The following is a 26,996-nucleotide window of genomic DNA, read 5'->3' on the forward strand; positions in this document are numbered from 1 at the left end:
TTCAATGACTTAATAATCAGTATACTGTATTTTCAATGATTTAATAACTGATATTCTACGTTATTACTAACGTAACCCCTTGCAATATGATTTTGTTATCTTCGTCAGTCAAAACTAAATACTCAAAGCAGCAATATTAAAACAAACAAAGAAAGTTGAAATGTTATGTCAATTTAGTATTATACAATCGTTGACTATGCAAGTTATAATTGCACTTGAACTCCAAATTAATGCGTATTCAAAATTCGAATAAAATTGATCACAGCTGAAGTACGAGTGCGTCGCGAGTCAGATTCGTCAAAATGGCGTAAGGGGTTCATAAGTGATTTTGCGTATTATTACTTAATATTTAATATTTGATATTATTAGTTACTTAATAATTTATATTTTCTATTACTGCATACTTAATAATTGACATTTCATGTTATTAATTACTTAGTAATCAATATTTTGTATTGTTACTCATTTAATAATTAATATTTCGTATTGTAGCTCACTTAATAATTAATATTTCGTATTACTACTATATTTCGTATTAATATTTTATTTTCCAACAAACTACTTCTGAACAACTCGACTATCATTACTTAATTACTTAACTACACCCTCGACTATTACATAATTACTACGCCCATTACACAGATTACCCCACTTAATTAATAGTTAAGACTGCATAAAGTCGCAATTAAAAATCTGCGAATCAACCCATCTCCATCTGTAAACTTGTGAGATGTCACATTTATACTCATGTCTTCTATTACCACGCACTGAACACACACTGTTTATTGTTTTTCATACACACACATCACTGCCTAGAAATTTTCCCTGCCAACCCAAGCAGAATGCGTTGAAACCGTCGCGTGAAGAGGCACTTCGTAAATCGGTGCAAAAATTACAAAAAATTAAATCTGAATTAGTAATAAATAAATGATACTTCGTATGTAAAAAATTTGCAAATTTAAAATTTGTTGTAAGTAAGATGGTTTTAGTTTAATATAAATTTTGCTCATTCTGATCTGCAGTCTGGGTACATTAGCTTTGCGATTATTTGTGATTAACTTTGTGATTATTAGTTGATCTAACTACACCCCTGATCATCAGTTAACCTAACCATTCAGTTAATCACATTAGTTAACCTAATCTTTGATTGTCACTTAACTACACCCTTGTTACTTAGTTCTTCAATTACATAAATGATTATTTAAATCAATCCATTAAACTAGTGAATTCATTTTTAGTGAAATGAAGTGTACAAAATCAGTGACTCAACCACGCTCCAAATAACAAAATCAATGTTCATCCACCTATCGATGTTCTTCATCCACCTATCACTGAATGCACCGTTTGTCTTTCTTTTCCTCTGCGCACATCAGAAAGTCTGCAAATTCTCTGTGGTCAAACATCGAAGAACCGTCGCTATCGTCACTGAGGGTGAATTTCGAAACTCAATGCAAAATTGACAAAAAATTAGTTCTGAATAATTAGTAACAAATAAATGATACTTCACATGTAAAAACATATGTAGAATGTATTGCAAGTGACGTGGTTTTACTTTAAAATAAATTTGACCCATTCTGAGGGAGAGCCTAGCTTCACATTAACTAACCCTACCTCTGAATATCAGTCACCCTAACTACATTATTAATTAATTTAACCTCATTATTAGTTAATTTAACTGTACCCTTGATTACTTCTTAGCTGTCCAATTACACGAATAATAATTCAATTCGTTAACCTAGTGAATTTATTAGTGAAAGTGCGCAAAATCTGGGACCCGCGCTCCAAATACCGAAATCGTCATCGTATTAATTTCATCCACCTATCAATGTTTATCCACCGATTACCACTGAACGCACTGTCTTTCCTTTCCACCGTACACAAATTTTCAGCGTCCAAGCATGGAACCGTCGCGTAAATCGTGAGTGAAGGCGCACTTCGAAGCCCGGTCCGGGTGAACATTATCCGCGCGGTTTCTCGGACAAATCGAAGTACAGCCCCGAGAGGAGATAACGGCGAATAATTTTGCCAGTTCGCGCGTCAAAGTATAAATACGCCGTTTCGTGCGACCTTTTTCGCGAGCGGCCGAAGACGAGCCGAATTCGAGGAACCGGGTCGCAGTCACACGAATTAGAACCTGCTCTCGGGCGACACCGGGGCGCCGGGTGGACGCAAAGGAATGCCAGCCGGACTGATAAAAGCCACGGACAACACCTACATAAATTTCGGCCCCGGGGATATCTAAGGACGACCTTTCGTTCATTTAAGTATACATCCTAAATTTAGTGCTAGCCACGGTGCTGTATCGGCCTCCATTGGATACGAGAGGCGCCTGCTTTGCGTGCAGCAGCCACGTCGCGACGCCGACGTGAGGAAACCTTATCGGTCTTCACTCTCTTTCTTCTTTCTCTATATAAGCCGCATTAGTAAAGGCGAATTGTTACGGGCGGGACACACGCGATCTGTCTAGGGACATTTTTTGGATGGAATATGGAGGGATGCGGTATTTGGTGTTAGAGGAATGAACTTGCGGATTTGAGGATGAATTTTTAAATTCGGACTACAATTTTTGGAATAGGCAGGTTTAGGGGTTTCTTGAATTTTTGAAATAATCTAATTAAGGTAACAGATTTCCAGATTAACAAGCTTTCGTGTATGATGAAGTTGGATTTGCCATCCTTAAGTTTTCAAGTTTGCTAAAATTGGATTTCCAAGTCCTTAAGTCTTCACATCTGCTTCAATTGAATTTCTGAAGAATCAAGTTTTCATATCTGTTAGAGGTGGATTTTGAAAGCCTCCAGTTTTCAAAGCTGTTAAAATTGGATCTTTGAATCGTCAAGACTCCATGTCTCTTCAAATTGCACTTAAAAATCTTGAAGCTCCCAGATTTTTACTATTGAATTTCCCAATCCATAAATTTACAAATTTACAAGATTTACAAGATTTACAAGATTTACAAGATTTACAAAAGTTACAAACTTTACATGATTTACAAGATCTACACAATCTATAAAATTTATAAAATTTATAAAATTTACAAAATCTACAAAATTTACAATTCATGATTTCTAATACCACAAATCTATAATTTAACAAATCTCAAAATTTCTTTAAATTGTCTTTCAGAATTTATGACTGCTCAAATCCTATATGCTTTCGAATCTGTAATTTTTTAAAGTGTTCAAATCTCCCAATAATAATATCTAAATTCCAACTTCCCAAATCCCAATTTCTCCAAAATCAAAATTTCCCCAAATCCCAGTTTTCACAAATTCCAAATTTCCCAAATTCCAATTTTCCCTATTTCCGCTTTCTCTAAATTAAAATTTTCCTAAATCCTAATTTTCCCATATTCCAATTTCCCTCAATTCCATTTTCCCAAATTCCAATTTTCCTCTATTTCAAATTTCCCTAAATCCCAATTCCTCTAAATTCGAATTTCCCCAAATTCCAAATTCTTCAAATCCCAATTCTACCAAATTCCTCTTTCCTCAGATCTCAATTTTCCCAAATACTAATTTCCCTAAATTCCAAATTCTCCGAATCCCAATTTCCCCAAATCCCAATTTTACCAAATTTCACTATCCTCAGATCTCAATTTTCCCAAATTCTAATTTCCCCAAATTCCAAATTCTTCAAATCCCAATTTCCCCAAATTCCACTTTCCTCAGATCTCAATTTTCCCAAATACTAATTTCCATAAATTCCAAATTCTCCGAATCCCAATTTTCCCAAATCTCAATTTTACCAAATTCCACTTTCCTCAGATCTCAATTTTCCCAAATTCTAATTGCCCTAAATTCCAAATTCCTCCAAATTCCAAATTTCCCTAAATCCCAATTCCCCAGAATCCCAAATTTCCCAAAATCCCAATTTCCCAAATTCCCCAAAATCCCAATTTCCCAAAATCCCAAATTTCCCAAAATCCCAATTTCCCAAATTCCCCAAAATTCCAAAATCCCAATTTCCCTAAATCCCAGTTCCCAAAATCCCAGTTTCCCAAAATCCCAATTTCCCAAAATCCCAATTTCCCAAAATCCCAATTTCCCAAAATCTCAATTTCCCAAAATCCCAATTTCCCAAAATCCCAATTTCCCAAAATTCCAAATTCCCCAAAATCCCAAATTTCCCAAATCCCCAAACAAATATCGCAAAATCCGCAAATTCCTCAACTATCTAAAGATCGTACAACCCCTTAGAAATTAAAAAATTCCAAATCATTTTTATCGGTGCAACCCCCAAATTACCATTCAATTCAAACCTCATATTCATCTCGAAAAGTATATATCATCCAGAAGCACAGTACCGCTCATTTTTGTATTTAAGCAGCCTCTTCTTTTTTGTCTCGTAAACGGCGCATATTAAAACGTTTAATATCAACTAACGGATAAACGAAGCGAAATCTCGTACATGTACCGCAAATTGTACACGGTAGAGACGATAATACAAGAAGAAAATGCGTGTAACATGCGATGAAGCAAGTGTATCGATTATGTACGAATAATGATAATTAATTGGATAGAAATAAAATGATAATAGTGGCTCTTTCTTTTTTCCTTCGTTTTCGACTCATGCGTATGCACGTCTCAGTGATTCATGAATCTTTCATTGTCATTAAGATACACTTTGCGTTACATCTTGAGCTACTTTATTATGCATACTGTAAAAAAACGAGTTCAGATTTTTATGTTACACGTGTTCATCGATTTTTCTTTTATTAATTTATTTGGTGATAGAACATGTTCAATTAGAGCGAATTTATTATCTTGGTCATTATGGGGTCTGATATTGGGTGCGAGACATATTCTGCTAGTCTATCTTATTATAAGATATTTTTCTTTTGTGCGGATATATGGAGGTTATTTTGATTTAGATAGGTTACATGTTTGATATTTTGGAAGTGTTTTGGAAATATTTAGGGAAACGTTTTGGGAACGTTTTTGGAAACGTAATTTTTTCATTTTGATCGACTTTATCTCTCAAGCTAAACTTGATGGAAATGGCAGTTCAAATGTGATAAGTTTTCATTTTTAATGCATTTTGAATACAGTTAAGGTTCAAGTCCAAGTACTATTTACGTAATGAAGGATTACCAGATACAAAAGTGACATAACATTTTTACTTTCTTTAGTATCAGCTGATACACCATCAACATAACCTCTCAAGGTAAACTTGATGGAGTCGACAGCTCAAATGTGACATATCTTCACATGTTTAATACATTTTCAATACAGTTAAGGTTCAAGTCCAAGTACTATTTACGTAATGAAGGATTACCAGATACAAAAGTGATATAATATTTTTACTTTCTTTAGTATCAGCTGATACACCATCAACATAACCTCTCAAGGTAAACTTGATGCAGTCGACAGCTCAAATGTGACATATCTTCACAGTTTTAATACATTTTGAATGCAGTAATAGTTCAAGTCCAATTATTGTTTACAAGATCAAGGACTACTGAATGCAACAAAGAGCTAATAATTTAAGTTTTTTTATTTGTTCATCGCAGCTGACAAATCAAGGGGTTAAAATAATTGTAGTGAAAAATCAAGTTTAATTACAGTTTATGTAGTATTTTTAATTTTAACGTTCTTCACTTGTTTATCGCAGATGACAATGGTGATGACGCACCTGACGCAGCAAATCAAGGGGTTAGGTTAGGTTAACAAATACCAAGTCCACTTACAATCTACATAATCAGGGATTACTAAATACCAAAATAATCTAAAATTCTAACTTTCTTCACTTGGTCATCGCAGTTGACAGCAGTGATGACGCACCTGACGCACCAAATCAAGGGGTTAGGTTAGGTTAACAAATACCAAGTCCACTTACAATCTACATAATCAAGGATTACTAAATACCAAAATAACCTAAAATTCTAACTTTCTTCACTTGGTCATCGCAGTTGACAGCAGTGATGACGCACCTGACGCAGCAAATCAAGGGGTTAAGTTAGGTTAACAAATACCAAGTCCACTTACAATCTACATAATGAGGGATTACTAAATACCAAAATAACCTAAAATTCTAACTTTCTTCACTTGGTCCTCGCATATGATTGTCAGTATGATACACCTAACAAGACAAGGGGGTTAAAAATAATCGTACTGAAACCTCAAGTCCAATGTTTCAGAAATGTCCTGAACTAAAAAATGTCCTTCACCTTTCCTTACCGTTACTCCTAGTAACTATGATCAATGGTAAAAGAAAAGTGGTGAAATATAAAATGGGAGAATGTAAAGTGCATAATTACTTAAACGATATTGGAGGAAAGGATTTTACATCCGCAGAAGCATATCCTTAGAAAAGGCAGAAGGTATCCTTAAGGTTGGACTTGTAAGGTGCATTCCCGATCCTGCTACGAAACCGGCCTCGCCGCACAAAAAAAGGGAAATAATTAGCGGAGGTGTTAATGAAATACCAAACAAACGCCGTGGGACACCGGGTCGGCGCCTCTGAACTGCCAACCAGACATCCTCGACACAGTCCACGGCGCCGTTTTCTTTTCCTCGTCCTTCTGTAACGCTGCAACCGCTACTCTCCTAACGTATCTCCTTGTTTCCCCTCCCTACGTTTCCGACTTACCTCGCTATGTCTCATCGGACACTCTTTTAACCCTTCACGAATTTTTGTCGACTTTCGACGAAGAATGCATCTGGCCGACTCGAAAATCCACGTCGCACCAAACCTGGATACGGTTCAACGGACATTTAATTTAGTATGCCCTCGCTTTTGGGCAGCTGGGATGTCACGTTGACCTGGCCGGGGATGGGATAACTGTGGGCAGATCAAGTGCAAAGAAACTCGATGTACACGTTTATTTCGGTCGTTCGTTTTCAATGTGGGCCAAGTTTCTTACTTTTTACTGGATATTTTACGATAAGAGTATATTCAAGTGACCGATTCACAAGATTCAAACAAATTGTTTAATTTGAGATGGCATTCTTGAAATTTGTACTTGATAAATTTTGATAAAGAACGTGTGTACTTTATAGGTAGCTTGTCTATTTATTTTTCTTCATTTTTAATTTTAAATTAAGGGTACGTAGGTTTAGTGTCAAGGGTTTGCGTTAAGATGAATTGGAAGATACTGATAATCTAACCTAACCTGAATTAGAAGATATTGATAGCCTAACCTAACCTAAATTAAAAGATATCGATAACTTAACCTAACCTGAATTAGAAGATACTGATAATCTAACCTAACCTGAATTAGAAGATATTGATAGCCTAACCTAACCAGAATTAAAAGATATCGATAACTTAACCTAACCTGAATTAGAAGATATTGATAGCCTAACTTAACCTGAAGTAGAAGATATTAATAGCCTAACCTAACCTGAATTAGAAGATATTGATAACCTAACCTAACCTGAATTAGAAGATATTGATAACCTAACCAAATATGAGCAAAATTAAATGGACAAAGTTTCTGGAGTTTGTGGTTAATGTCTGTGGTGTACGTTTATTATCTAATAGCGTTTAAGAAGTTAATATTCAAGTTCGTAATATTACCTCGATAACCTCAAAAAGAATACATCACTGGGAAATTGGAAATTTTAGAGGTTAGGTTCTGGGGAATTTAGAGATGTAGGAGGTTTAAGGAGTTTGATAATTTGATCATTTGGAAATTTGGAAATTTAGTTGGTATCAAATATTGAGAAATTGAGGAATTGAAGAATTGAAGAATTGAAGAATTGAGGAATTGAAGAATTGAAGAATTGAAGAATTGAAGAATTGAAGAATTGAAGAATTGAAGAATTGAAGAATTGAAGAATTGAAGAATTGAAGAATTGAAGAATTAGAGAATTGACAAATAGAAAAATTGAGAAATTGAGAAATTGAGAAGTTGAGAAGTTGAGAAATTGAGAAATTGAGAAGTTGAAAAATTGAGAAATTGAGAAATTGAGAAATTGAGAAATTGAGAAATTGAGAAATTGAGAAGTTGAGAAGTTGAGAAATTGAGAAATTGAGAAGTTGAGAAATTGAGAAGTTGAGAAATTGAGAAATTGAGAAGTTGAAAAATTGAGAAATTGAGAAATTGAGAAATTGAAAAATTGAAAAATTGAGAAATTGAGGAATTGAGAATTGAGAATTGGAAAAATTGAAAAATCGAAAAATTGAAGAATGGAAAAATTGAAGAATCGAAAAATTGAAAAATTGAAAAATTGAAAAATTGAAAAATTGAAAAATTGAAAAATTGAAAAATTGAAAAATTGAAAAATTGAAAAATTGAAAAATGGAAATTTTCATAATTTGATAATAATGTCACCCACAAAATATTAATTAATCATACAGACATTCACAACGTCTCCAATCATTATGAATCAATACCTAATCAATAGTTAAATAAAATAAAAACTAAAGAAAAATTGATCTACCTGTTCAATCAGCAACGTACCAAACACAATTTTTCCCACGAATAATTTAAAGAAAACAGAACACGAGCTTGGTTCCTCGATTAATTGCGAAGCTTCCAACACCCCTTAACGAAGATATGTAAATTATGATACCCGATATTCGGATTCTGACCTGCTGATCAAACACCCTTAACCGTACCTGTATTTTTTTTTTACTTCGCTCTTTTAGTAACACGCTACCCTACGATACCTCTCTCCGATATTTTTTCACTTTGCTTTCGCTTTTGCTCGGTCCTCTTACTCTATTTACGTCCCTTTTTATTTTTATACTCTTCTTCACGTCGTCTTATCTACCTGTTCTAAATTCAGGATTTTTTATGCGGCTCCCATCGTTCTGCTGTCAAGGGTTATCCATCGTTTTTGTACGAGCACGTGTTTCTTGGAAATATGCTTTAACCTAATTGTTGAGTAACTCGTACTTGAAACGTTTGGAAAAAATATTTTGGAGCGTGAGATTTTGAGAAAAAAAATTTGGGAAGTTGGAAATTTTGAAGGCTAGGTATTGGTGAATTTGAGAATTGGAGAAGTTCGATATTTGGAGATTTTGGAAATTTGGGAGTTTAGATTATTTGGGGGATATTGAGAATTTTGGAATTTAGGTCGTTTGGGGAATTTGAGAATTTGGGAAGTTAGGTGTTTGGGAAATTTGGATATTTGGAAATTTAGGTTATTTGGGGAATTTGAGAATTTGGGAAGTTTGGTATTTGGGGATTTTGGAGATTTGGAAATTTAGATTATTTGGGCAATTTTGAGAATTTGGAAATTTAGGTTATTTTGGGAATTTGAGAATTTGGGAAGTTTGGTAATTGGGGATTTTGGAGATTTGGAAATTTAGATTATTTGGGCAATTTTGAAAATTTGGAAATTTAGGTTATTTTGGGAACTTGAGAATTTGGGAAGTTTGGTAATTGGGGATTTTGGAGATTTGGAAATTTAGATTATTTGGGCAATTTTGAGAATTTGGAAATTTAGGTTATTTGAGGAATTTGAAAATTTGAAAATTTGGAAGTTTGGAACTTTGGAAGTTTGAAAGTTTGAAAGTTTGGAAAGTTGGATCTTTGTAAAATTGGAAAATTGGAAAATTTGGGAATTTAGAAATTTGCAAACTGGGAAACTTAGAAATTTGGAAATTTAGAAATTTGTTAGTCAACAACGGTTTCAACCATCAATTTTAATAAATGCACATATATGTCCTAACTAACCTATAACAATTATTAGTTATTATAAGTTAAAACCTAACCTAACCTCTTTTCTCGTTAACCCCTTCTTTCGACATTCTCATTTAGTTTTCAAAATTATTTGTTCAATCTAAAATAGTGTTATACAACATTATTTTATTAAAAACAGTAATATCATGAGAAAGTAAATAAATGTAAAAAAAAACAATATCTGATGCATATAAAAAGTATGACGTATAGGTGATATTAAGACCAACGATGATTCGCCACCCACATTCTACCAGTAGCAAGCTACTTTAAAATCCCTGCTTTCTTCTTTTTCCCTTCACGATCCCATCCCTTCTCATCCTTATTATCTTTTTTTTCATGTTTCGGGATCCATTTTGCCGCCAATCAATCACTTGAGCTGTGCTATCTCCTCTGATTGTAAAGGATATTTCGTTAGAACCGTGATCCATTATTTAAAATAACAAATTCTGAATAGATTACTTATCAATGATGTAAAGAGAGTTATTGATTACTTATTAATAATTGATAGATATCTATCTATGAGTAAAGACTATTTATTAAAAATTTTGAAGGACATTTGTTTAGGTTCAATAATTATTTATTAGTAATTTCAAGGATATTTATCTATGGCCAAATTTCCAAATTTCCAAACTTCCAAATTTCCAAATTTCCAAATTTCTAAATTTTCAAATTTCCAAATTTCCAAATTTCCAAATTTCCAAATTTTTAAAGATCCAAAGTTCCAAAGATCCAACTTTCCAAACTTCTAAATTTCCAAATTTCCAAATTTCCAAAGTTCTAAAAATCCAACTTTCCAACTTTCCAAATTTCCAAAGTTCCAAAGATCCAACTTTTCAAACTTCCAAATTTCCAAATTTCCAAACTTCCAAATTTCCAAATTTCCAAGTTTCCAAATTTCCAAATTTCCAAATTTTCAAATTTCCAAATTTCCAAATTTCCATAGATCCAACTTTCCAAATTTCCAAAGTTCCAAAGATCCAACTTTCCAAACTTCTAAATTTCCAAATTTCCAAAGTTCTAAAAATCCAACTTTCCAAATTTCCAAAGTTCCAAAGATCCAACTTTTCAAACTTCCAAATTTCCAAATTTCCAAACTTCCAAATTTTCAAATTTCCAAATTTCCAAATTTCCAAATTTCCAAATTTCCAAATTTCCAAATTTCCAAATTTTCAAATTTCCAAATTTCCATAGACCCAACTTTCCAAATTTCCAAAGTTCCAAAGATCCAACTTTCCAAACTTCTAAATTTCCAAATTTCCAAATTTCCAAATTTCCAAACTTCCAAATTTCCAAATTTCCAAATTTCCAAATTTCCAAATTTCCAAACTTCCAAAGATCCAACTTTTCAAACTTCCAAATTTGCAAATTGACTAATTTCCAAATTCACAAATTATTTCTTAATAATTGGAAAGTTATTTCAAAGACCATCGATTAATACTTTAAAGATATTTCACTGTGCTCAGTGACTAGTTATTCACAATTTAAGGACATTTATCTATGTTGTCAATTTACAATAATTTTAGGGATATTTATCTAGGTTCAATAATTATTTATTAATAATTTAAGAGACATTTGTCTATGTTCAATAATTATTTATTATAATAACTTCAGGATATTTATGTCTGAGAAGTGTTTTTTTATTACTTAAAGAGAAATTCATTTCTATAAATGAATTTTTACAAAGAAGACATATGTAGCAATAATGATTGAAATAATATTATGTTTCACACTATGAAATTAAATTAAAGTGTAAACATCAGCCACGTATTTTAAAAGAATTTGAGAAAGTTTCCAAAGTTTTTGTGTCCAAGTGAATTGCACCCTTACATTATTTGTAGTGATCAATTTTACCAACTTTAGTACGTAATCTACATTATTTATTTATTTACTTGAGCAGTTAAGACTTTATCAAGTATAGTGAATATATTCTTCACAATAAAATGATCAATTTATATTAACTTTTTTAGGTAACTTACAATATTTATCTAACTGTAAATAATTTTCTTATTTATTTAAACAGTGAAATTTTGTCCACTTCGATCGCAATGGAATTATTCAGTAATCAACGTTCAAACAGACAATACTATTAAATGCCTTTTAAATAAAATGCAAGATAATCTAAATAAATTATCTACATCGACTACGCGTTTCTAAATAAAATGCAAGATAATGATACATAGTAACAGCATAAGTATTTGAAGCAAACAAGTTCTAATCTATGTTAAAATTTTCAGTATAACATATCAAGGTAGAATGATTAATGATTACAGTTGTTTGATGTAATGATTAGTTATACTAATTGTACGGTTAAAACGGTAGTATATTAATCCTCTAGTTATTGTGACAGACATTTCATTTAAAATGTAAATCGAGACATATCCTGCCTCTTATCTAACGATTAATCAAATATTCTTCGAGTTAAATAACTCATCAATAACTTTTGTTACGAAGTATCTTTACTTCTCTAAAATTTTAACTTTAGAAATTTTAGAAGGAAGGCTCAAAATTTTATTTTAGAGAATTTTTTAGAAATCGAAGAGCTCCTTAAAATTTTCGATGCTTAGGAAATTTTAAAAATTTGGAAAAATTGGGAAATTTTATTTTTGGTAATATTTTTTATAAATTTTGAAACTAAAATTGAACATTTCTGTAATTACACATATTTTATTTTCATTAAGTTTAAAATTTTGCTAAGTCTAATCAATCTATCTATAATTAAACTAAGTAACAATCTATTAATTTTAATTTAATCGTACAAAAAAATTCATAATACACTCTAAGGTGATTTTGAAATATTCCACGATAATTACTAGAAATTACATTCTAATAATATATTATTAAAAAAGTAGAAAGTAATATTTCTTGGCGATTAATTTCCAAGTACCTCAAAAATAATTCTGACGTAATAAACAAAATTACATTAAATTTGAATCCATTAAAATAAAAGTACGAAACGTCCTTTCACCATAAACGAATAAATAATTAAAATGAAAAATTATAGCTCGCGACGAAATAATAATGCTAAAACGAAATGAAACGCAACAGGTACATAAAACCAGTTTCTCCGCGAAGACATAAAATATTTCTGAAGCGTTGATTTACAGGTATTTCGAAAAACAGTTTTTTGCGAAACGCCACACAATATCACCGCGTGTTATCGAGCGATTAATTGATCTTAAATCATACATTAATCGGTCGCGATTGATACACATTGTACGTGTTGCCGGTGTCTCCGATTGCTCTTGAATCGCTGTAATATTTAAATGGCAAACTGAATATTTTATAACCGAAGCCGCATGAATTGCATGCATTATTCATGCTTTCCAGAAATCGTACAGGGACGGTGCAACGCGATGTCAATTAAGCATTCATTATTACCGCATATATTATAAACCCGACTTCGAAATGTCAATTTTTTTTTTCTAAACACGCATCGATGTTGCCTCGCACCGAGATCGGTTGTACCCTCTATTTACTCTCTTAACGAGTTGCTCGATAAGACTTTGAAAACACGTCAAGCGTTTCCGTTTTACGCCGTAAGATTCCTCAAACATCGCAAAGGTCGGACGGTTTTGAATTCAGAATCTTGATGAGAAGTTGACGTGCGTGCGATTCAACCGTCTGTGCTATGTAATGTATGGAGACGTACGCTGGGAAACGAATGTAGTTGCTTTACAGATAGTTTTCAGATAATTTAGAGACTGCGAGGTTTGAATTGATGGGGAGGCGATTTCGGGATATGGGGAGTTGGGGATTTGGGGATTTGGGGAGTTGGGGATTTGGGGAGTTGGGGAGTTGGGTATTTGGGGATTTGGGGATTTGGGGATTTGGGGATTTACGAATGTAGATATTTGGGGATTTAGGGATTTTGGGATTTGGGGATTTAAGCACTTGAAGACTTAGGAATTTGGGGATTTAGGGATTTGGAGATTTAGGGATTTGGGAAATTTTGGTAGTTGGAGATTTAGGTATTTGGGAATTTAGGTAAGTTGGAGATTTAGGTATTTGGGGATTTAGGTAAGGTGGAGATTTAGGTATTTGGGGATTTAGGTAAGGTGGAGATTTAGGTAATTGGGATTTAGAGATTTGAAGATTTGGGGACTTAGCGATTTATGGGTTTATGTATTTGGGGATTTAGGGATTTAAAGGCTTAGGTATTGGGGATTTAGGGATTTGGAGATTTAGGTATTTGGGGATTCAGGTAAGTTGGAGATTTAGGTATTTGGGGATTTGGGGATTTGCGAAATTAGGTATTTGTGGATTGCTGGATTTGAGGATTTAGAGATTTGCGCTTTTAGTAGTTTGGAGATTTAGGTATTTGGGGATTTGGGGATTTGCGAAATTAGGTATTTGTGGATTGCTGGATTTGAGGATTTAGAGATTTACGCTTTTAGGAGTTTGGAGATTTAGGTATTTGGGAATGTAAAGTTTTCGCAATTTCGAAATTTGAGGATATAGGGATTTGGAGACTTGTGGAACTGAAAACATGAGAATTTGGAAATTTAGGATTTGAGAAATTGAGAAATTTGGAAACTTAGAGATTTCAAGATTTAAATAACCGAAAATATCAGAATTAGGGAATTTGGGAATTTAAGATTTGAGAAATTCGAACATTTAGGGATTTCGTGATTTTGGGAATTGGAAATACTGGAATTTGGGTGTTTAGAAATTTAAAAACTTAAAAACTTGAAAATTTGGAATTTAGGAATTTGAAAATTAAGGGAATTGGAGATTTAGGAATTGGAAGTATTGGTATTTGGGAATTTAGGAATTTCCAAATTTGAAAATGTGGGACCTTTGGACTTTGGAAATTTACTAGTTTATAAATGTGAAAATATACGAATTTGGAAATTCTGAAATCTATTAGAAATTTAGGGACTTCGAAATTTACAAAGTTCACAAATTTAAGAATTGAGATTTAAGGAATTGATAAATTTGTAAAGTTTTATGTTTGGAAATCTTGAAGTTTAAGAATTTAAGAATTTTTATATCTGAAACATTGAGAGTTAAGCTTTTGGAATTTCATGATTTCTAACTTCGAAAATTCTTAAACTTCTAATCTCAAAAATTGTATATTTTAGGAATTTTGTGATTTGGAAATTTTTGAATTATTAAATTTAGATATTTGGTATTTTTTACTCTCTATATTAGAAAATTTAGAAATTAAAAAATATAGAAATACCAGAATTTAAAAATTCAAAAAAATAGAATTTACAAAATGTTAACCTCTGAAGACGTAATTGTTTAAGTACTTATAACTTTGAAAATAATGTGCCTAAATCGCATAATTTATAAACATTCTAATTTACATATTCTACAACATTGAAAATTACGAACAATGATTATACAATAAATTAATAAACTCATAAGTTTGAGGAATTTGAATTTCGCGCCTTTTGCTCCATCTCGACATGACACTCAATCATCGATTTCTGAACGTTGCGTCTTCACATGTCCGATCATCGATGCGATACGATCGCAATTACCTGCTTTAATTGCACCTTTTCGATCGCGTTTATGCAGCCTTCATTTTGAGTGACAGCTGAATACGAAAGAAAATTGTTTAATAGTTATTGATTTTACGATGTTAATCATCGACGTTTTTGTGACGTTAACGAACAGATCTAATCGTAATAAATATGTAAATGTAATTAATGGAATGATAAATGCTTCACGTAACATTTTCAATTCACTTTTGTTTTATTTTTCTTTATTTTATGTTCTAATATCTTTGTATTTCAATTATTTAAATCTTTAAAGTTATTTAAACATGAAGCTTTAATTTAATTAAATTCAATGAAAATTTGATTTAATTAAATTTAATGAAGATTTTATTTAATTAAGTTTAACGAAGATTTTATTTAATTTAATTTGTTGAAGACTTTTGATTTAATTTAATTAATTCTACATAACTAAATAATTTTTATGATGAGTTTGAATTTGATTTACTTTTCTGATTAATTTATGTACTTTTTGTTATAAATATATATTTATTTGTTTTTTATCTATTAAAGTAAGATTTCTTTTATCTAAAGAAATATTTTGTTAAAAATAAATAAAGGAATAATATAAATCATATAAAACTTGATATAATTTTTTTGGAAAAGATTATGCAAAATGGAGACTTCGAGGCCATGTAGATTTTTTTCTAAAAAATAAAGAATATTCACATAAATAGAATAATACTTGTTCTACTTAATTGTAGTGTTCCTATTAATTATATATAATAAATTATATCTACTAATTTTAAAATTTGAAATTTAAACATTAAATATTAATATTAATTTGAATATTAATTTTTTAATTTAAATCACAATTTAAATGTTACAAGATTAACACTTCCTCAGTTTATATGAATGTTGTTCTATAAAAATATATAAAAATCATCCAGTAAAAGAAAAGATATAATTTTTTACTAAGCCAATATATAGCCGTTCTTTCCAAATTAGCAATCCTATGTCACATGCCAATGCAAATTACATAAAAATGGTCGAATAAAAACAGCCGATATAATATTTTGACCCAAACATTTTTACCTCAATATATCACCATTATTCCAAATTACCAACACTTACAAGCATACACCTGTCACCAGACATCAGAAAACGGTGATGTGTCGTGCAAATATCTATCGAATACCGGCGGTGAATTCGTCATCGTAACATCATAAATCCGAGAGTGTTCCATATTTATAAGAGACAGAGAGGAAGCGAAAGGTGCATCGGTGCAGAGGCACAGTTCTCGAAGATACGGCGTGGTTGTCGTCTCTGGAAGCTAATGGGACGCCGCCGACACTCTTCTCTCCTTCGAATCTCTTTGATCCTGACCGAACTTGCCCTTGCCTTTACCTCCGCGACTCCTGTCCTCTTTCCCCAACTCCTTGCCCCTCCACACCCTTGCTTCTGACCTTATCCACATCCTCCTCGGGATCTTCATGGTGGTCGCGGCTCCTCATGCGTGTACGCCGTTGTAGAGAGGACATCCGGTAGAAATGATCGATTTTTACAGCGACTGGAAGCCCACTCGTTTCTCGACTTCTACTTTGTTCACCGTGTCATCGGACTTGCTCACCAATTGCAGATTAAACTTACACCGCGTTTTTTAAGCTAGTACTCGAGTGTTGGAATTTAGGAACGTTCTTTGTAGTTCAAAGATACTTTGAAGTTCAATATATGGACTGTTAGATTATTTCACTTTTATGTGGGTTGTATATTTATATCAAATACTTTTAGGTATTTGAAAAATTTATATTAGTGACAAGGAAATGGAAAATAATTTTGGAAAGTAGTAAGTGTTAATTCATTCATTGTTACGAGATATCTTGTTATAGATTTTGGATAATAACCCTATCCTGACCACTCTTGCCTATACACGTACAGGCCAAACCGTAGGAGATACGACATTTTATCAGGGAATCAAACTTTTTTAGAATGTATCAAAACCCCCAGAAAAATTGTAAAGTGGTTAATGAGAGCTGAGTGTCCCTCTGCGAAAGAGAGTCAAAATACTATAAGACCTCATCTGACCATTCATGCCTATATACGTACAGGCCAAACCGTAAGAGATACAATATTTTGTCAGAGAATCAAACTTTCTTAGAATGGGCCAAAACCCCCAAAAAAAATGTCAAAAGTGGTTAACGAGGTCTGAGTAACCCCCAGTGAACGCGAGTCATAATACTATGAGATGCCACCTTGACTACTCATGCCTATGTACGTACAGGTCAAACCGTGAGAGATACGACTTTTTGTAAGGGAATCAAACTTTCTTAAAATGGGCCAAAACTACCAGAAAAATTGTCAGAAGTGACTAATAAGGGCTGAGTGTCCCCCTGCGAACGCGAGTCATAATACTACGAGATACTACCTTGACTACTCATGCCTATGTACGTACAGGTCAAACTGTGAGAGATACGACTTTTTATAAGGGAGTCAAACTTTCTTAGAATGGGCCAGAACCTCCAGAAAAATTGTTAGTAGTGGCTAATGAAGGCTGAGTGACCCCCAGCGAATGCAAGTCAATATACTATGAGATGCCACCTTGACTACTCATGCCTATACAAGTACAGGCCAAACTATGCGAGATACGGTATCTTGTCAGAGACTCAAACTTTCTTAGAATGTGCTAAAACCCCTATAAAAATTGTCAAAAGTGCCGAAACAACAGAAATGCAAAGGTGAAGAAACCCCAGCGAGCGAAAGCCAGTTTTGTTTAATACAATCCTAAATTATAAAATATATATATACTAAAAGTGGGTTAAGTATAGAAAGTGAGTGGCTTAATTACAAGAATCTTATTTTGTAAACATAAATTGCTTTGAGCGACCTCTTTAAGCTTGATTAAAATTTAACCTTGATTTAAATTAAATAAAACTTGACAGCACCTTTTATACACGATATAAATTTCTAGAGGGTGAAAACAATTTTTAATTACCTTACAGAGTGCTTTAAAGTTATGCGTCCTTAATGTATACTCTAAATTTATTTTGCACCTGAAATTTCAATACGCATAATTATGAAATGGCAAATGCACCTTGAAAGCTAAAAAGGAAGCAGTGATAAATATCGGATAACGATACGAGTAAAGGAGAAAATAAATAAAGTATGGGAGGGTCCGAGACACTGTAAGTTTTACGATGGAACAAACACCATCCGGCTTAGCTTCCGACTTCACGAAAGTTTTACCTCGAAACCGGTAAAAACACGGCCCCTCGAACGTTTTCTGACCGGTTGGAAAATAAGAAGAACATACACGCGGCGTACACGATAGCGCGGATAAGCTTACAGATGAGTTTTCAGTCTTTTTGCTTTGTTCCGCGCGTACAGCCAGATGTAAATGCGCGTGGAAAAAGGGTTGAGATTTACGACCACCCTGGAAGCCCTCAACCACGCGTGGATAAGATTTAACCCCCTTTATGTGTGACCAACAACACATATATTAGGCGCAGCTACGGGCAATTCAATGGTCTTTTAATAGCGAAGAAATGTAGATTAACAGTTTGTGACTTGGACATTTACGTGGATTGCGTGCGACTTTATTGTCTAGAAATTTTGTGCACACTTTATAGAAATAGAAATTTAATATTTAATGGGAGGGTAATACAGAGATATATTTTATAAGTTAGAAATGCAAATCTAAATTTGAGGCTTTTAAGGTTTTGACTTTAGATAAAAATATAAAAATTGAAATTTAAATTTATTAGAAGAGCAGTGATTCAATAGTTTGTAGGTTAGTTACAAATGTAGATTAACGTGAGTCGAATTTTTACTTGATTTCTATGTGATTTTATATGGAAATTTTGTGGAAACTTAAGAAAAATAAAAATTCAATTGGAGAGCAAAAATGGCGTATTCTGGAGGTTAGAAAGGTGGGTTAACATTTTAAGACCCGTACTTTTACTTTGCTTGAATGAAAAATATTTTATATAACTTTAGATAAAAATATAAAAATTGAAATCCAATTTAATAAAAGAACAATAATTCAATGGTGTATTAGGTTAGTTCGAAACGAAGATTAATATTTTGAGACTCGGACTTTTACGAGAATTGCATATGGCTACATATAGAAATTTGCTAGAAGTTGAAATTTAATTTAGTATTAGAAGTACAGTGATTCAATGACGTATTTTATAGGTTAGAAGTGAAAATTAGACTTTTACGTGTACCACGTGTGGTTTTAGATAGAATTTAATATTCAGTAGGAGAGTAATGATAAAATCGTGTATTTTATAGGTTAGAAATTGTACTTCTATTTGCGTATAATTTCAAATAGAAAGATAGAAGTGATATTTAATATTTAATAAGAGAAGAGTGATTGAATGGTGTGCTTAAACGTAGTTTAATATTTTAGGTGTCGAACTGAATTGTATAATGTATAATTTTAATAGAAGTTTAATTCTGTATTTAATACGAGTAATGAGTGATTCAATGGTCTTTCAATAGATAAGTTACAAATTTAATAGTTTAAGAGCTTGATATATTGCTAATCACATGTGACTTTAACAAGAATGAATTTAATAATTAAAATATGAAGGAGATAGAGAGGTTAAACTTTTCAATTTAGAATTTTAGAAATTTGAAAGGTGGGGACTTTAGGAAATTTGAAGATTGAAATATTTGGGCTTTCAAAGTTAGAAACTTGAAAGATTAATAACGTTTGACACATTTGGGAAATTTGGAAAATTTGGGAAATTTGAGGAATTTGAGAAATTTGGGAAATTTAGGAAATTTGGTAAATTAGGTAAATTTGAGGAATTTGGGAAACTGCAGAATATTGGAAAATTTGGGGAATTTGGGAAATTTGAGAATTTTCGTAAATTTGCGGAATTTGGGAAACTGCAGAATACATATTGGGAAATTTGGGGAATTTGGGAAATTTGAGAAATTTCGTAAATTTGCGGAATTTAGGAAACTTGAGGAATTTGGGGAATGTGGGGAATTTGGAAAACTTGAGAAAATTGTAAAATTTGGTAAATTTGGTAAACTTGGGAAACTTGAGAAAATTTAGGGAATTTGGGAAATTTGAGAAATGTCAGAAATTTGAGGAAGAGAAATTTGGTAAATTAGGTAAATTTGGGGAATTTGGGAAACTTGAGAATATTGGAAAATTTGGGGAATTTGGGGAATTTGGGGAATTTGAGAAATTTGGTAAATTTGGAGAATTTGGAAAACTTGAGAAATTTTGGAAATTTTGGAAAATGGAAAGAATTAGAAAACGTAATAAATTTTGGAAATTTAGTAAAATCTGAAAATTTGCAGAACTTGAAAAGTTTAAAACATATAAAGAATTTGAAAATTTAATAAAATGTAAAGAATTTGAAAAGTTTAAAAAATTTTAAAAATAGAAGAAATTGAAAAATTTCAAGAATTCTAAAAATCTGTAAAATTTGCAAATACAAAACTTTCATATCTACACATTCCTCCAAAACCTAAAATACATCAATACCTTAAACCTTTCACAGCAAACTACAAAGCAAATAAACAATATCAACACTTAAAATACTATCGCTTGTAACAAGTATTTCTAACCTCACTTTATAACTCATTCCCCAGAACATAGTTCCACGTTATTTACAACGAATATAACATTCCGAAGGCTATATACAAAATTTATATACATGTCAATTACATATACTGAACTAGTAGCTCGTGTTTCACGATAGATTCTATGAATCAAATGTTGCATGTGTCGCAACTGCGAGCAAGACTCAAATTGCACATATAATTCCTCGTATGTAGTTGCTGTCTCTTTATAGACGCCATTATGCAATATTCATTGCTGCATATTTCATTGGTGGCATTTACGTCACTGAAAGATAGTAGCACATTTTAATGCGGTGAAATAGTTTCGAGAGAAACTTATTGTCACCTAAATACGTCGATAGATATGCAGTTTGGCAACTGTTGGCGCGATATTTCTTTCTGGACTGCGATTATAATTTGATTTTTGAATAAATAAAGGTGTACTGGTGCCGAGTAGTATAGTTTACTTTGAAAATGGAGCGAGTTCATTTTTATTATTTTTATATTTATGGTGTTTCGATAAATTTAACACTAGAACTATCTTTTAGGTGTTACATTTTAGTTTGTGAAATATTAGAACTTTCAGATGTTATATTTTATTATACAGAACACTAGAACTATATTTCAGGTGCAACATTTTATTTTGCAAAATAATAGAACTTTGAGATGTGACATTTTATTATACAAAACAAAATTAGAACTATCTCTCAGATGTTACATTTTAGTTTGTGAAATATTAGAACTTTGAGATGTTATATTTTATTATACGAAACAGAAGTAGAACTATCTTTTAGGTGTCACATTTTATTTTGCAAAATAATAGAACTTTGAGATGTTATATTTTATTATACGAAACAGAAGAAGAACTATCTTTTAGGTGTTACATTTTAGTTTGTGAAATATTAGAACTTTGTGATGTTATATTTCATTATACAGAACACTAGAACTATCTTTCAGATGTTATATTTCATTTTACGACACAATAGAACTACCTTTTAGATGTTACACTTTATTTAGCAAAATTTTAGTAGTTTGCTTTTGTCAAAATATCGATCATTTTTTAGTTTTTTATTTTCTTCCTCACAAGATGGCGTTTGAGCCCCGTAGGGACTCATTTTGTTATCTGTGCTCAAATCCTCAAATTTTCATATTCGCAAATCTTGAAATCTCTAAATTCTTAAATATTCTAGACGCTGAAGCTCCAAATCCTAAAATTGCCATATATCTAAATCTCTAGTTTCCCAAATCCCTAGATCTTCAAATTCCGAAATGATAAATTTACAGATCCTGGAACCGCCAGATTCCCAAATTCCCTATTTCCCAAGTTCTCAAATTACTAAATTCACAAACTTCGAAATCCTTAAATTCTCAATTACGTAAGTCTTTGGATCTACAAATTTCGAAATTCAAAATCCACCAATTCTGAAACCATCAGATCCCCAAATTCCTAAATTCTCAAAATTTCAAATTTTGAAACCTTCAGATCCCCAAATTCTCAAATTCCCAAACTACCAAATTCTAAAATTCTGAAATCTTCAAATTCCCAATTCACCAAATCCCAAATCACCCAAATCCCAAATCTCCCAAATCCCAAATCTCCCAAATCCCAAATCTCCCAAATCCCAAATCTCCCAAATCCCAAATCTCCCAAATCCCAAATCTCCCAAATCCCAAATCTCCCAAATCCCAAATCTCCCAAATCCCAAATCTCCCAAATCCCAAATCTCCCAAATCCCAAATCTCCCAAATCCCAAATCTCCCAAATCCCAAATTCCCAAACTCTCAAAAACCCCCAAAAATCCTAAATTCCCAAATTCCCAAACTCGCAAACCCTTGAATCTCAAGGTCCTTAAACTCCCGAAACCCCTACACTTCAAATTCCCAAACCCGTACTTCTCCAAAATCTCAGTCCCTAAAACCTCCCCAAGTCCACAAAATCCCCAGTCCCGCAAATCCCCACCTCCCACACCTCCTCGTACCAGCAACCTTAAAACCTCACCTAAAAAACCAAGACCATCGCAACTAAAATGGAAGAACGTACTAAATAATCGAAATAAGAATTGCGAGGGGTCCGTTCAGAGCAATATTACGACAGGCGTCAGATTTAAGGGCGAGTAGAATGGGCTGACGGGGATGATGCACCGAAATTTATCGAACATCTCTCGCCGACTCGACGATAAGACTCGTCGGGAGGCACTCCAGCACTCTCGAGTGCAAAGCAGAAATGCATTCGGCGAAAGAGGCAAAGAACCTGCGCCGACTCGATGGTTTCAACCTCGGCAAACCTGGGCGGAGTTTCGAGCTACCGAGCTGAATCTGCACCGCCCAACTTCGTCCCCTGTTCGTCCTTCTGTGTTCACCATTCCCCTCTTTCTCGTCTTTCCCACCCTTGTCAGGATTTCTTCTTTTCACGGTTTCGCGTACAGCCAGCGCGCAAACGCGCCCCGACGACGCGCCGACTAATTTCAGAACGATCCGCCAACAGTGGGGCAGCCACATCTATGCCTCCTTCTACCTTTTTCTCCTCTGACGCTTCATCTTTTCCTTCGTATTTTCGACGATTAGTTACTTTCGATGCCGGTAATCGCTATTAGGGACACGGAACAATTGCGATTTTCAAGGTGCTGCGGGACTTTGATGCTAGGTTTAGGTAGCTTGTTTCTGAGTGACAGGATATGACAGCTTAGGTTTCAGAATTTTTAAATTACGAAATTTGTGAATTTTCAAGACTGCAAGTTTGAAATTTCTTATTACTGTTCTTGATGACAATAGAGAATTTTGTAGGAAGGGTTTTGGGACTTTGATGCGGTGACTGATGCTAGGTGTAGGTAGTTTTTGTCTGGGTGACAGAATATGGAATCTTTGAGTTTTTAGATTTCAGTATTTATCAGTTTCAAAATTATGAAACTTGTAAATTTTCAAGGCTGCAAGTTTGAAATTTCTTATTACTGTTTCTGATGGCAATAGGGAATTTTGTAGGAAGGGTTTTGGGACTTTGATGCGGTGACTGATGCTAGGTGGTCTGTTTCTGGGTGACAATATATGGAATATTTGAGTTCCTATTTTTTGCGAATTTATCAATTTCAAATTTTGAAAATTTTACAGTTTTAAGTTATGCAAGTTTGCAATATACTGATGCTGTTTTTGACAGGAATGGGGAATTTTCAAGGTGGGGATTTGGAATTTTGATGGGGTGCAATAATTGCATCTAGGTTTACGTAGTTCCTTGTTTCTGGATGAAGAAATGTCAAATGTTTGAGTTGCTACATTTCTGAATTTACTAATCGTAAAATTATGATATTTATAAATTTTCAAGTCTACAAGTTTGAGATTACGACTACCATTTGATCGTAATTACTATTATTGTTTTTGACAGTAATGGAGAGTCTTCGGAGATAGTTTTCGGTATTTTGACACAGCCTGCAGTGTAACTTAACCTAAATTCAGATAGTTCTTTGTCTCTATATGACAGAATATCGAATCTTTGAATTCTTAAATTTGCGAATATACCAATAGCAAAATTCAGAAATTAAAAAATTGTCAAATTCACAAGTTTTTGAATTTCCTCAAAAATTCAAACACTTAGCTTCAAAACATTAGAATTCTGATGTTTCAGATGTTTAGTTTCAGAAATTTGAAAATTTCCTAATATTCCAAAAGTGCACAAATCCTTCAAGTATTAAAATTCCCAATTTCCTTCAATTGCACTCAATATTCTCAAATTTCCCTAAATTCCTTACATTTCCTTACATTTTATTAAATCTCCAGAAATTTCTCTAAATTACCCTAAATTTCTCTGAATGCTGCATTCCCTCAATAAGGGACTCCCTAAACCCCACTTACAAATTTCCAATCCCTCAAATTTTCAAATTTCTGAATCACATATGTTATTGTATGTTATAATTCATAAAAAATAAAAATACCTAATCAAACTTTCAACAGTTCTAATATGATAGTCAATGCGTTACACTTGATAAAATACCCTCTTACTATAAACAAAATCTTGCAAAAAGTATTTGATGAAATTCGGTAAAAATAAAAATACCTCAAAAATAAAAATAACCTCTTCACCTATTCTAACACGACAGTCAATACTATGTAAAACATCACGAAATAAAAGTAGTATTTCATATTTAAGCCCCGCTCATGCATTATTTCCTACCGCACGAGGGTTGCGACGGGTAAATCAGATCTCCTCAACAATGGGGTCCTTCAGTCCCTTCTGTTCTTTCCGACGCGTTAAAACACTCCTTATCAATAGGCACTCGCTGAAATCTCGACTTGCCCAATTTTTTGCACGCATCCCGGTCTCGAAACAAAAGATGATGACTGTAATTTTCGCGAGAAGTGTCCGTATTGACGGCACAAATGACGCGCGGCTTCGAGCTACGCGTTTTCGATGCGTTCGGACATAAAAGAAAGACGTGAAGATGAATTGTTTTACGCAGATGGCTGTTCGATGACTGACACTCGACGAGCATTTTATTTTTAAAGTGGGTCTCTTTTTATAGGTTCATTTTTTGGTGCTGAATGTTTAAAGGTTGCTTTTTGATAAATTTAAAAATATAGTCAAGTTTTCTTTTGTGGTATCAAATAATGTTTACAGAGCTGACTAAAAAAAATATAGGTTTTATATCTCAATTGTCTGACTTTAAAAATTAATGAACTATTGTAGTCGTTGATTAAATAGATAATTTTTTACATCTTTTACAAAATATTACAGTGACTGTAAATAACATTGTAATTAATTTTAAAGGTTGTTGATGACATTGTAATTGAACTTTTATAATAATCGATTATTATATAACATTATGAATGATTACAATTTTTACTAGTATCTGTTGTTTTTGCTAGTACAGATTATAATTATTTTTAATAGTGAACTAGCTGTTGGATGACTAACTATGGATGACGGAAGTAAATTTTGATTGTTATTAAGTAATACAAATTTTCAACGTATAGAGAACATATGCATAGCGTGTGTTATGATATGTAACAACAGCTATAATGATATATCTTATGCACACGTACAATAACAGATATAATAATACACATTACACACATATATTTATGACACATATATTACTGTTATACACATGTATGTATAACAATTATAAAAATACTACATATATGTACAGTAACAGACATAATAATATATGTTCATTATATTCACATGCAATAATAATTATAATGCATATTATATTCTTATTGAGTTATAGCAGTGTATGTTATGAACATATATATATGTATTATATGTATGTGTATTATACAATAATAGTTGTGATAATATATATTATGTGACATTATATACATATGCAATAACAGTCATAATAACATATATTAAAAAGATGTGCAATAACATATATAACATATACAAAACATTTCATAACATATATCATTTTAGTAACATATATCATACACACATGCAAAAAATTTTAATAACGTACACATATGAAAAAAATTCTAATAACATATATTATACACATACGTCCACCAAGTTGCGCAAATATATTTTTACAAAAAAAAAATCATATCGTTGCACAAATTTTGTTACCAAAGTAAAGCAAGAGCGTGCGGAAAGTAAAATTTTTGCGTACCTTTGATATCTGTATTTGAAGGGTGTTTCTTTTATTTTCAGAGAGTACAAGCTCGCACTGTGTGGGATGCGGTGGACGAATACATGACCAGTGGATTTTGCGGGTTGCACCAAATCTGGAATGGCACGCCGCTTGTTTGAAATGTGCGGAGTGCCAACAATTTTTGGACGAACACTGCACCTGTTTTGTTCGGGATGGAAAAACTTACTGCAAACGAGACTATGTCAGGTAAGAAATTATATTAAACTTCTGTACAATTACAAAATATATGTGTATGTTAAAAATGGAAGAATGTAAAAATGCAAAAATGTAGAAAATTCATGGAGCACACCTTCGATTTATCAATTTATCAATTTTCCGCCAGAGTTCTCAAAAATCCCCAAAAATAATTCTTGAAATATTTAGTCTTCAAATGATCGGTTCACAAAGATCTAAGTCGCACAACTAAACCTGCGTTCACTTTCAATGGAAATAAAAAATTAATACACATATTAATTTATGTTTTATTTATTTATTTTCCAATTTTATTTTTAATTTCAAAGTACAAGTACGCCGGTACATTTACCGATATAATTTACGGTGAAATTTATTTCACGAGATCGACATATTTTCGAACGGCGTTCGCGAACGATGGGATTGCAGAGGAACAAAAAGAGAGACGCAACAGCGAAGGGGAGAAACGATGAAAGTAAGAACTGACAGAGGGTGTCTTCAGTGTATTTTTATCTGAGATACACGGACCAGAAG

At 32.6% G+C, this 26,996-nt stretch overlaps 1 protein-coding gene across 1 annotated transcript in view; it reads left to right on the forward strand.

The window, feature by feature from the left end:
* The window catches only part of tup (LIM1_Isl and LIM2_Isl domain-containing protein tup), a 75,186-nt gene that overhangs the window by 27,028 nt on the left and 21,162 nt on the right, over positions 1–26,996 (forward strand). Inside the window, exon 2 of the mRNA XM_076540002.1 lies at positions 26,291–26,477. Coding sequence (XP_076396117.1) covers positions 26,291–26,477 — 187 coding nt within the window. The remainder of the gene's footprint in view (positions 1–26,290; positions 26,478–26,996) is intronic.

The sequence above is a fragment of the Megachile rotundata genome, chromosome 15, assembly GCF_050947335.1.
Source record: "Megachile rotundata isolate GNS110a chromosome 15, iyMegRotu1, whole genome shotgun sequence".
Taxonomy (NCBI): Eukaryota; Metazoa; Arthropoda; class Insecta; order Hymenoptera; family Megachilidae; genus Megachile; species Megachile rotundata.